The sequence below is a fragment of the Pectinophora gossypiella genome, chromosome 8 (genome assembly GCF_024362695.1).
Source record: "Pectinophora gossypiella chromosome 8, ilPecGoss1.1, whole genome shotgun sequence".
In the NCBI taxonomy this organism is placed as follows: domain Eukaryota; kingdom Metazoa; phylum Arthropoda; class Insecta; order Lepidoptera; family Gelechiidae; genus Pectinophora; species Pectinophora gossypiella.
Window position 1 is genome coordinate 8,509,942 of NC_065411.1, and position 12,709 is coordinate 8,522,650.

General features: G+C 38.3%; 2 protein-coding genes across 10 annotated transcripts in view; one reads left to right on the forward strand and one right to left on the reverse strand.

The window, feature by feature from the left end:
* LOC126368681 (uncharacterized) overlaps positions 1–2,119 on the reverse strand; it is a 43,224-nt gene extending 41,105 nt beyond the window's left edge. For all 6 annotated transcript variants that reach the window (XM_050012777.1, XM_050012779.1, XM_050012778.1 and 3 more), the window contains exons 1-2: positions 1,742–2,119; positions 93–232 (exon numbers count right to left, since the gene is read on the reverse strand). In XM_050012777.1, the coding sequence (XP_049868734.1) occupies positions 93–232; positions 1,742–1,841 (240 nt within the window). In that variant the 5' untranslated portion in view covers positions 1,842–2,119. The remainder of the gene's footprint in view (positions 1–92; positions 233–1,741) is intronic.
* A 279-nt stretch (positions 2,120–2,398) lies between these two features.
* On the forward strand, positions 2,399–11,305 carry LOC126368694 (ribonuclease Z, mitochondrial). 4 transcript variants are annotated; one of them, XM_050012809.1, is made up of 16 exons: positions 2,400–2,609; positions 2,705–2,873; positions 3,398–3,584; positions 3,928–4,049; positions 4,350–4,552; positions 4,925–5,019; positions 5,103–5,268; positions 5,636–5,771; positions 6,308–6,548; positions 6,899–7,056; positions 7,949–8,167; positions 8,502–8,644; positions 9,089–9,264; positions 9,637–9,814; positions 10,177–10,409; positions 10,787–11,305. In XM_050012809.1, the coding sequence occupies exons 2-16, from the start codon at positions 2,710–2,712 to the stop codon at positions 11,192–11,194; spliced, it is 2,829 nt and encodes a 942-aa protein (XP_049868766.1). In that variant the 5' UTR covers positions 2,400–2,609; positions 2,705–2,709; the 3' UTR covers positions 11,195–11,305. The 4 variants fall into 4 exon arrangements, with proteins under 4 accessions (XP_049868764.1, XP_049868766.1, XP_049868763.1 ...); XM_050012807.1 differs by having other exon boundaries at positions 2,399–2,873; positions 4,350–4,546; XM_050012806.1 differs by having other exon boundaries at positions 2,400–2,873.
* Positions 11,306–12,709: the final 1,404 nt, after the last annotated feature.

Below are 12,709 nucleotides of genomic sequence, written 5' to 3' on the forward strand. Positions count from 1 at the left end.
TTTGTTCATTGTCACTTCTAACATAGTTTTGAAGTATAAAATGAATATTCCAATTATAGTGCTTCAAATTAAAAGTTTCAAGACATTCTTACCTTGCAGTCTTTATGTCTGTAGCACCAGGTGCATCCGAAGAGAAACCCTATAGCCGTGATGACCAGCGCCAGCGCCGGCAACGCTGCGTACAGGCCACCGGTGGAGCCCCATGCCTCCACTAACGAGTCCCCACTTGTGTCTGAAAGAAAACGTGTTTTAACTACCTTCAAAATATAAATGGGCATATAGATATTCATCAGAAAACATTTTCTTACATTTTAAAATCTCCTGTTGTGTGGACTAACAAGTTTTTCAGCAGTAATAATAAATAACTTATTAGACTACACTCAAATGTGACGTAACTAAACTACCTTCAACTATTAATTGTAACAATGGGTGATGTTAATACTTATTATTATCCTCTGCTCTACAGGTTTCATTTCTCCGCATATTAGGCAAATCATGTCAGAGAGTGAGAATGTTGTAATACAATTTTATTTATTAAAAAAGTACAACTAATCATGGATTTTGCCAACATAAAAGACCAATTTACCCTCACTTTCATGCTAAATAAAACACCAAAGGGTGTTCTAACTGATGGTTTATGTAATAGGGTAGTAGGTCTATGTAACTTGATTTGTGTAGAGTTAATGGTAGCTGAAACTGTCAACATTAGTCTTTAATTATATCACTAAACACTAAGTGGGGTTTACATTAGCAATATAAAATACTTTGCACACAGAAAGAGCACCAAACATAAAGGTGTCCTTCTTGCTGATCAGCAATCTTTAGGAGACAATCATAGATTCAATAGTAACATAGTATAATGTTACCTTTATTAACGACTGTTACTTTTAGTAGCATTCAGTGCATCCTCAAGTACTATTGTGTGTTTACTATTATGTCACATGTTTATATGTTTATGTGTATGCTTATGTAAATGAGGATTTTAGTGTAGTGAGTATTCTGAATAATATGACTTCATACTGTGCTAGATTGACATAGCTATACCTTAGTATATTGAAGTTGACATAGCTGTATACTGTATAGTATATACCTATATAATATAACTACTACACAGTTAGATATAACATGAAGATATTAAAGATGATTTGTATGAGGGAAATATCTATATCTTATGTCCATTTTCATAATATTGATGAAAAAATATATTATCTACCTTTAATTTATAATATAAATACAAAATATTCCAAAATCTTATGATACTCCAATGTCTGCTATTAATATTATGATATAAATTTATAAACAGATCCTACTAGGTATTTTTTATTCTTCTCTAAATAGCAAATAAGAATTTATCGCTATAATTCAGTGAAGTCTTCAGAATTTACTAGTAAAGCTGTAAAATATCTTGATAACATCTATTCACCTTGTTGTTAGTGGGTGAAAGTCAATCTTATTTTCTATGTAAAGAAATTACATTAATAAAATAGCTCTATAATTGCTTTCGGAATGAGTTCATTCATAGTGTTTTACTTGAACTACTAGAAGACGGTTAAATATTTTTAAATAGTTGTTTTGTTACTCTACCTCCCAAGACAATAACAAAATTTTCTTATTTGAAAATATTGTTTCTAAATGAGTAGAACAACTAACGCTATACGTCTAAGGAGTAAGTGTCCTAATAGAAACGTGGATCATGAGAATTTTGTAATAAATTATTGGATTTTTGTAACAAATTACTTACCGTGAGGGTAGGCTTGCGGCGTCGATCTCAAAGGCAATCCTTGTCCAAGGGGCGCGCCGGTCAAGGCCACAAATAACACCACCCACAACATTCCCATCATTGTCACATTATTTGCACAACAGGATTATTTTCCGTTTCATTATTTATCGTTTTCATACATCACCACAACACAAAAAATACACGGTCCATGACAGGTACCTATGCACTTTGCTGAAAATACGAATAAACCACACTATATTCACACTACAAATTTATGTATAAATAACATCTCTAAAGTCTGGAATATTTTTAGCACTTAAAACTTAGAATTTATTACAAATTTAATGCACATTTACATAAAAATTGCGCAACCCACAGCTGTACAGAACGCCATTTTTGTAAATTGGTGTTGCTACTGTTATTTTATTCTACCATTTGTAGATTTTTGTTATTGGTAACTCAGAATTTCTACTATTTTTGGCTCAAATTATCGAGTAACCAAACCTAAACGATATAATTTTTAAACTTACATACATATTCAATGTAATGTTGACATACATTGCTTTTGGCACACTGGCAGGCGAAACAATATCGTCTACTAACTAGTCAATGTTTAATGTAAATTTGGACATTGATTGAATCTGTACTCCAAAAAAATGAATGAGATACGAGAATTGTGAAATGTCAAAATCGTGAAAATCGCAAAAAATGCGAATGTTGTCAATTTGATTTGATGAAAAACGAAAGTCCGTTCTAAATCTAAAAATGTGTCATTGCTAAAATTTAAAAGAATTTATAAAATAATTATGAAAAAATCCGTATTTCGTAACATAACTAAGGCGAATGCTCGTAAACTAGCGACAACATAGATTATAACCTCAAAACACATGTACGGTAAAAGGGTTTTGTTTAGTCGAGTAGTTAGTTTATCAAACGTTAGATATTTCAAGAAGGATAGCTCTAAGAAACTGCTGGAATTTCTAGCCGGTATGCCGAAAGCAAATTCAGCCCGTATCTTGGAGAATCAACGTCAAAGACAGCATATTGCAAAGAAAAGTGAGAAGTATGGGCCCAGTTGTGTTTACCTGCAAGTCCTGGGCTCCGGAGCACGAGGAGCCCCAAACACTCTGTACTTATTCACTGACCAGAAAAGGTAAGATTACCTGCTCATTTTCTACCTATACAATAAGTTGAGATTCTGATATTGATTTAAAAGTAAAGTGAAGAAAACAAAGATTTTAGCATACATATTTTAAATAAATTTTGTAATTTATAATGTAAGTACATTATTTTCTTAAATTTAATTTTATTACGTTGCATTGCATCATAACTATTAGTACTCTGTGTGTACCATATTGCATCAGATTTTTTTTTCTATATTCATGTTGTTATTCTGAATTATTCTTATTCCATATAAGGTATTATAAACTATTAAAAAATATCTTATATGTCTTTTATTTCTTGATAAGCTATTAATAATAAAAGTAGCTAATCTAAGAAATACTCAGATAAATTAACTTGAAATCATATGACAATCAATTTCAATAATTTTTTTTAATCTTATATAAACTTATAAATAATACTAAAGAGTTTTTGTAAAATAAATTATTCACTCAGTACATTCAAAATTACAGACAATAGTTCCTCTATTTTGAAATGTATTCTTGTGGAATGTAGGTATCTATTCAACTGCGGGGAATGTACCCAGAGGCTTGCTCATGAGCACAAGGTTAAACTGTCCCGACTTGACCACATCTTCATAACCAGCAAGACTTGGAAGAACATTGGTGGACTCCCAGGGTTGTCACTGACACTGCAGGATGTTGGTGTGCCCAGCATCACACTGCATGGACCTGAAGGCTTGGTGAGATTCTAAACAGACATTTGATGAGGAGTTTTGTCTTCTTAGATTCTTCTGATACATAAAAAAAATCTTATGATATATTAGAAGAAATGAATTATATATATACATACTTTATTTATAGCTGTGTATTCCTATCAGATTGATTCTGATTAAAATCTGAATTTTGATTTATAAAAAAATATCCAACAAAATAACTTATTTAACCCAGGTAGTCATTGAAAATCAGTAGTAATTCCAAAGCTTCTTTTCTTTCATAACTTGTGTGTAACTCATATTTTTATTTAGTTTTAAGCAGAATTCAGTCTGCCTGGTATGTAAATTTAAGACCCCACTTTTCTTACAGGATGAACTCTATAGTGCCACTAAGAGATTTGTAATAATGAAGGACATGAATGTAACCATGGCAAAGTGCAGTCCCTCTGAAGACTTTGAAGACAATGTTATGAGTGTTAAATATGTGATACTGTGAGTATAGTGGGTCAGAGAAGTACCGTTAACACCCAATTTTAGCAATAAACTATGGAGCTTAATTTATATTGATTTGATATATATAACTATTTGATTTGATATATTGTTTTGTATGTAGTCTATTGCATGTATATATATTGCCTTTATTATGTACTAAAAATAAGCTTTATTCAATAAAATTGGTTTATTTACCGCGTCTCACCTGTAATGCAACTAGGTTGTTACAACCGACATGTAGGCATAACTGCGAATGTACCTTAAAACTGTGACCTTATTAAATCATCTCTTTCATTACAGAGGACCCAATGACGAGATATTTTCAAAAGATCTAAAGCCAGCGGCAAAGAGACAGAAACTAGCAGATCCTATTGAGAAGGGATTCGAAGAATTCTTTCGAGATGACACAGACTACTACAAACCGGAGTTGCGTAATTATGATGGATCAGCTCGACGGCATGTGAAACCTAAACCAATGCCAGGCAGGGCTGCATCAAGTATGGGTAACATACTTTTAATATTTATTTTTTATACATATGATTGATTTAAAGCTGGTCACACTTTGTACTCATTTTCGTACGAATATGACTTGTGCGTGAATGTACAGTCGTGAGCAATATCATGTACCCACTTTAGCACCCTGTCGCAGTATCATATTTGACATTTAATGAGACTCACAGTTGCATTTGTCGAAAAAGTTAATGTGACATGGTTTCAAAGTGTATATATTATTAGTACTCATGACAGTAGGCAGGATTAATCTCAACCTTCTAAGTAAAAGAAAAGTCAACATTGAGTGGGAAACAAATTAGTATGTAAAGGAATATAAAAAGCTTCATAAATCTATCAATAATAATTGGTTATTCTGATTTTAGATAACCAGGATCCCATGAAAAGAAAGACTGAAAAGGTTTTACATGATCTACAGAAGAAATCGCATTGCACTGTGTCATACATCTGTACTCTTAAGGTGAGTCAACATTTATTTGACTCTTAGAAATTGGTGTTAGATGATATAAGATGAAGGTGAAGATGTGAATGTTTGCTTCACAGAAACGCCTAGGAACTCTAGACCTGGCGAAATGCGTGGAACTGGGAGTGAAGCCAGGTCCGATGCTCGGGCAGCTGAAGAACGGCCACGACGTGGTGCTGCCGGACGGCACGCTCGTCTTGTCCAAGGACGTGAAGACGCCTGATGACCCTGGGCCTGTGTTTATAGGTAACTGACTTCTGTGTAATAAGTACGTTTTTGGAAATTACTCTGAAAGTAAAGTATTGTATGTGTTGATTCTGTGCTTGATGTTTTATTCACATTAGTTATGAAAGTGGTTACATTCAAACATACTTTCACGATTATAATATTGATTCAATATTGGATTTGGAATCACGTAAAGTCTGATTATCTCTTATTTATCACCTGATGGCATTCATTGGAACAGCGTGGTGGAATATGCTCCATACCTCCTCCGATTGATTTAGGGAAAGCCTGTGCCCAGCAGTGGGACATATATAGGTTATTTATGTTTCAATCATTCTCAAGTGGTGCATAAATATATAACTAAACAATGTTTATAATGTGTTTGCAGTGCTAGACGTGCCGAATATATCGTACCTCAAGGAGAGTGAGTTCTCCGCTCACTTTGCGAATGGCGTTAACCCTCCAGAGAATATTCCCACTCTAATCGTACACTTCTCTCCGCCAGAAGTCTTCCATAGTGAATCGTAAGTATTTGGTGCTGCCTGTACTCTTAAAACTCGACTAATTTATCCATCGCCTTTACTTAAGTTCCTAACGGCCTCTGTGGTCCAGAGGTTGAGCGTTGGGCTCACAATCCGTAGGTCCCGGGGTCGAATCCCAGTGTGGACATACATACAAAAATCACTTTGTAATCCCTAGTTCAGTTAGGACATTACAAGCCGATCATCCGATTGTCCGAAAGTAAGATGATCCGTTAAGCCATTGGTCCCGATTACTACTGATGTAAGTAAGTAGTCATTTCATGAGTCATGTCAGGACCTTTGGCGGCTCAACAATAAGCCTGACACCAGGGTTGATGAGGTTGAATTCACCTCACAACCCACACGATAGAAGAAGACTTAAGTTATTGATGCTTAATGCTGGTAACGTGAAGGCTCTCCTACATTTCAGACCATAGAATTGTATAATATTAACGACACGCTGGTTGTTCGAGCTTTAAAATACGACGAATTAGTAAATATTATGTATAACTTACTTCAATTTTCCTATTCCTAAATAGGTACAAAGGTTTTCTAGCGCTGTTTGGGCCGACAACGCGCCATCTAATCCTCAACGGCCAGAACTCCTGCCTAGGTTCGGAATCCGCGCACCGTACGCAACACAAGTTGCACCTGCTAGACCCTGACATATTCCCACTGCTCAAGGACGTTAGTATGCCCGCTGTGTGGAACGCCCATCCCCCTATACCAAAGACCAACAGTCCTATCAGACTGAAAGGGATGGAAGAATTAAAGAATAAGGTAAGTTATTGCTTTTGAAAGATTCTGTTCGCGGGTTTTTGGGTATATTTTGCATGTGCGCATTTAATGAGGCAAATTCTATTTTATTATAGTAAGTCAATAGCGTTTTTATTCAATATTGCTTGTTAGGTTCTGTTCATTTATTATTATGTTTATTAGTCTGAGTAATAACTTTATTTATGTTTCGTGGTTATGGTTTTTTTTTCATGTGCCAATGTTTCTTGTGAAGAACAATCAAAATAATTACATAACTCAGTATATCCACTTCTTTCTTACCCTCTTATTACAAGACGCTTCTAGTAGCTTAGCTTGCATGGCTGTCGGTGTCCAACTTAACTCCTGTATTGTAGATTGCACTCGCGCAGTTCCAGAACATAATAAACATGGAGGGGTCACCGAAAGGGGAACATCGGCCTCCTAGCGAGGAACCGAAGGCCGAGCTGACGGAACTCATCGCTGGACGGACACTCACAATGTTCCACTTGAGACCTAAGAGGCAGCTCGACAGGTAATTAAGTGCAACTGGCCGCCACTCTTGGCAGTAACTGTAGATGTATATGTCGTGACCAGATCATAGAATTGATCATTTCATGATGTGCTCGATCATTTCATGAAATATAACCATTTCATGAAATAGAATATCACACGTTGGCCACATCATGATGTAGTTTGGCCTAATCAATGAACACAAAACGTTTAACGATACGAGCAACTAAATGCATGATTACTTCATGATATGGCCAAACGTCGGCAATCATATCGTAAAATTAGTAACATTATCCACCGGTAGTGGCGCTAGTGTCGATTATATTTAAAACTTGATTGATATTATAATCGATGAATCAGTGTAATTGTACAATTTTCCATATCGAATAGGTACATAATTTTGAACCTAAGAAATTAATTGACTATTCGCATTTTATTACACCACATAGCACGGACACCGCCTACATGAACGATATGGCCAAACGTTGATTAATATATCATTAAACGTTTTAAATAAAGATTAAAAAAAAACCATTAAACGTTGACGTTTCAACGATATGGTCAACTTAAGAAATATGAACATTTCATGAAATGGTCAATCACATCATGAATTTTACGATCTGGCCACGACATATATATACTTCTGCATGACTTGTGTTCAACTGTGTCTCAAAATACCAATGCCAAGTCTGGAATAAAAACCGTACGCTTGCTAAAGTCACCATTTCTTAAGTATAATTATAAGAATTGGTATCGATTTACGGCCCTTACATCTAACATAAAACAAGTAATCAGTTGGTATATTCATCAAATAAAGACTACATACCACCTAAACGCCTAATTCCCTAGTTCAGCAGTAGACTCTTACAAGCTTACGTGCCGATGATCAGCTAAAGCAACTTCATCCCCAACAGAACATCAGAACCAAAGCTCCACATACAAGACTACATCCAAGAGACCATGGATGTGGACGGCTTCGTGGGTTCCTTAGAACAGTTCCGCCGCCTGGTCGACAGCATGCGATACACTAAGCGAGGCTCCCAGCAGGAGTATCCCAAGGTGGTGTTCCTCGGGACCGGTTCCTGTATACCCAGCAAGACTAGAAATACTAGTGCTATCGTGATTCATGTTGAGTGAGTACCAGTTGTTTTTCTAAACCGCTTTGTAGGTCCGTTGGGACGCCCGCCGCATCCACGGCAGTAAGAACTCATACTGCCGAAGCATCATGATTGGTGCGATACTAATTGCGGGTACTTTGAAACTGATTTTTTACATCTACACAATGCCAGAAATACTAATTTAATTTGGATAACCTCAATTTCAGACGACATCGAATGTCAACTCCTTTAAAATTTTAAGTTTGAGTATCTCTAAATCACCCGTCCCTTTTCGTTTTAGTAAAATAAAATCAGAAGGGTTTGCCAGAATACCAATGTTAAACGTGTAATATAAGATTTTATTTCTCAGTGAGAACCGCTCAATATTGCTGGATTGCGGTGAAGGCACCTTCGGCCAACTAGTCCGTTTTTACGGGCCGAAGAAAGTCAACTCATTCCTGAGGACGCTCAGGGCCATCTACATCTCACATCTGCATGCTGATCATCATATTGGTAAGGAAATTTACATTGGCTATTTCATGGTTTCATTTCACAAAAAAGCTGTATAGCGTTTGTCCTGTTTATTCCAGGGTCAATTCACATAACCTAAAGTTACTTTAATGTTTTCACAGAAGTGACTGCCAGTCAGGAAATGTCCAATACCTTCGAACATACTTTTTCTCGGGTGTTATGTAGTGTCACATGAGCAATCCATCGCCCATTAAAAGGTTCATCGTGGCAGAGTGGTCACAACCCCGCAGTCGTCTTTACGACATGCCCGAGATGACAAGCAGAAAAGTATATCTAAAGAATTTATCACGTCCAGGGGCAGTACGTCTATAGCCGTAGTCACAAGTGTCGTACTATCATGAATTGAATGTCGATGTCCTGTGGTCATTCAGTGAAAGTGTTACCTAATAAAAAATCTCGTAAAGATAAACAAACATATATCTCCAGGTCTAATCGGCGTGCTGCAAGCGAGACGGCAGGCGTATGAGGAGATCAGCCACAGCGACCCTCCCGACCCGATATGCCTGCTGGCCCCCGGACAGATCGTGTCCTGGCTCTCTCTGTATGACCTGCAGTTTGAGAGGATCCGCAATGAGTTTACTCTCATACCTAATCAGAATCTGGTGAGTAGTTGAGTCGTCGAACTTGAGTTCTACTACTTCTTCTGTTGTGTTGTGGATGACCGATGTAATCAACTCTGGTGTCAGTGTTGTTCTGGTGTTAGTTGCACAAAAAATAATACTGAATAGACTTTGGCAAATTTTCAGGCCAAGAACAAATCCGATTCCAGTTGAAATTGTAGTCGACAAGTCTAATTTTCGACTAGCAACTTAAGACAGACTGTCGATAGGGCTGTCACTGAACTTGGAATTAAACTGATAATATTACACAGGTTTCACATTACCTACATGTAGCAACCTATAGCAACATGACTATTGGTCATATGTAAAATTTCGTATTCACTCTACATACTCAATAAAACCTTATTCTTCCAGCTAGTAGACAGTACACCAGAGCTGTCCCCCGCGATCCTGGCCAGCCTAGGGCTACAGCAGCTGCACACATGCCACGTGGTGCACTGCCCCAACGCCTTCGGAGTGGCGCTCCATATCAGCAACTACAAGATCACATACTCCGGTGACACCTTGCCCTGCGAGACGCTTGTTAAACTAGGTAATTATCGTTCAAACACTTGTCACTTATCAGGCTGACGACTAGTGTGTCAGTGGGAGCGGAATAGACACTGTGCGCGCTCCCCTTGACTCCTTAGTAGCTTACTGCCATTTAAGACCTAGAAGGGGTGAGGTCGGCGCCCGATATGAATTGGTGCTGGGCGGAGAGTTACCATTCTATACGAAGCATTATTAGTCACGTGTGTATGTGCGTCCGATACGTATGTGCTTGCGTACCAATTACGTCATCGGCGACAGGTGTCGAGTTCATTGGCACAAGATTTATCGTAAATTATTTTTTAAATATTCAAGAGTCCATCTGAAAAGTTCCAAATGTTTAGTAATAAAAAAAATCCTTTCCAGGCCAAGACTCGACTCTGCTGATCCACGAAGCGACTATGGAAGACGAGTTGGCAGATGAGGCTCGTATGAAGATGCACTCGACAACAACTCAGGCCATAGAGATAGGACGGCAAATGAACGCTCAGTACACGGTGTTAACCCACTTCAGTCAGCGGTACGCGCGGCTGCCGCGACTTAATGCGAACATACTCAACGATAACGATAGCGTTGGCATCGCCTTCGATAATATGCAGGTGGGTTTTATTGTTGACACAAAATAAACCATGACATCGACAATTTATGAACAATTTTGTTTTCACGTTACGTTTACTTGGCCGGACAAATGGGGAGCGCTGAGGGCTTTCACCCGGAGTTTATAAACGAACATGCAGTCTATACACATCACAAACCTCAATCAACTGGAGTGGGTATGGAGCACACTTCACTACATTGCTCCACTGCGGGCTGACGTAGTTGTTTGGATCGGAACTCCGATACACCAAGGAAGTGCTTTGGACGACGTTCCCATTAAGAATCGAACCTCCAGATCGCCAGCTCAACGCTCTAAACACTAAACCACGGCGGCTATCGACTATTCGCATCTATTATAATAATCTACTTCTTTCCACAGATAACAATGAGCGACCTGGACCTCCTCCCACACATGTATGCGCCGCTCCAACTGATGTTCGCGGAACATTGCGTCGAGATGGAACTGAAGGCGGCGCACCGGGCCTGCCAGAAACTACGCGCTGAAGCGCGCCGCTCCTTCCCCGACATCGCCGGTACTTCACCTTCTAACACAAAGCAACTACAGACAACTGTCAGCCCTACCCGAAAGAGCAAATCTCCTGAACCACAGACAACTTCTAAGATAGAAATAAAAACACCCGAACCAGAGACAATCAAAACAGATACTGCAATAACTCAACCAATGAACACAAATGAACCAACCACAGACAACGAAACAAAACCCATAGACAAACCAGAGACAAGTGAAAATGTAGACGTTAAGATGGAAAATGTTGGAGAGCGGTAGGAGTAGATAGATTAGAAGTGCCTTTTATTTATGCTTTAGCTTGTTACATTGTAATTGCATCTAGTTTATGATTGTTATGTAAGTACGTTGAATAAAGTAACGTATTTTTGATGTACTGTTGTTTTCATTCATCTCCTGTAAGTAGCACCTTCCTATATTATAAAATCTTCAAACAAATTAATGCGTAATAGACTTTCATCATTCTTTAGTGAGATTGCCTAAGAATAATGTCATTTATGTATTTGTGCTATTCCGGCGCTTTCCTTGCTCTAGATCTTATTTAGAATAAATTTCATGTAAAACTAAACGGCACCCGCGGTCCAGGAGTTGAGCGTTGGACTCACGATCCGGAGGCCCCGGGTTAAAATCCCGAGTGGGAACGTATCACAAATACGTATCACACTTTGTGATCCCTAGTTTGATTAGGACATTACAGGCTGATCACCTGATTCTCCAAAAAGTAAGATGATCCGTGATTCGGCAGGCACATTAAGCCGTTGGTCCCGGTTACTATTTACTGATGTAAGTGAGTAATCGTTACATAAACCAGGTCATGGGCCTTTGGCGGCTCAATCATAACTCTGACACCAGGGTTGATGAGGCTGGTATTCCACCTCACAACCCGTACGATAAGAAGACTGTACTTACTAAAAATTGTAAGCAAACTAAATATCAGCCCCCAAGTATTCTTCGAGACAATGTTAACCCTTCCAGATTCGCACAGCCGGCCCGGCAGTTGTCGGGGCTCGGCATCATCACCGTCACGAGGACGGTACAAGGAAAGCAACTCTTCTAGTAAGATACTTTATTTCCACTGTTCTAGACTCCTCTCTTAAGGGTTGGTTTCTACCTGAGATTTCTACCAAAGCAAAGAGGAGAGACGTGCAGGAATCGATCAATCACCGTGAGCGAGTAGCAAAATGTGTACTTTCTGTCGCTGTGACAGGTCGATTTCACACTGCTTTGGTGGAAACCCCTAAAATTGGACCATCTCGCGTAATGGCATTTGAGGACTCAATAATAAACCTGGTTGATGAGATCGGTCATCGACTTTACAAATCCGCACGATAGAAGAAGTTAGGTTGAAGGATTTGTTCCGAACGCATCTGTGCCTGTAAACGATCACAGAAACACATATTTTGAAGTTATTCTTTGTTTACACTAAGGCTGGATTTCTACGTAATCATTTTTAGTTTACAATACAAAAAAATCGGGCATTGAGCCAATGAGTTTTTGAAATGTATATTTTTACGAAGATACCTCCAGTTGTCAAAAGACTTAAACTTGAATTCTTAAGAAACTATTGGTTTAAAAAAACGGTTTCCTTTCCAGAGCTGAGAGCGAGGGACTCTAAGAGCAAGTCTCCTCGGAGTGCTTCTCAATCGCCTCCCAAGATGTTCAATAACTACGCGTCATCTAGTTAGTATATAGTACTCTTATCTGAAGAATTCCCCTTCCAGAACGATACATGAGATGGAATCGTATTAGGATGCTGTGGAGCCTTTGTAGATCTAG

What these genes read in the sequence shown, in the direction of transcription:
- LOC126368694 (XM_050012806.1), top strand. Translation starts at nt 2,608, where the DNA reads ATGTACGGTAAAAGGGTTTTGTTTAGTCGAGTAGTTAGTTTATCAAAC. An exon ending in AGTGTTAAATATGTGATACT is followed by an intron (nt 4,050 to 4,349) that starts GTGAGTATAGTG and finishes CTTTCATTACAG; the next exon opens with AGGACCCAATGACGAGATAT. An exon ending in GCATGCTGATCATCATATTG is followed by an intron (nt 8,645 to 9,088) that starts GTAAGGAAATTT and finishes ATATATCTCCAG; the next exon opens with GTCTAATCGGCGTGCTGCAA.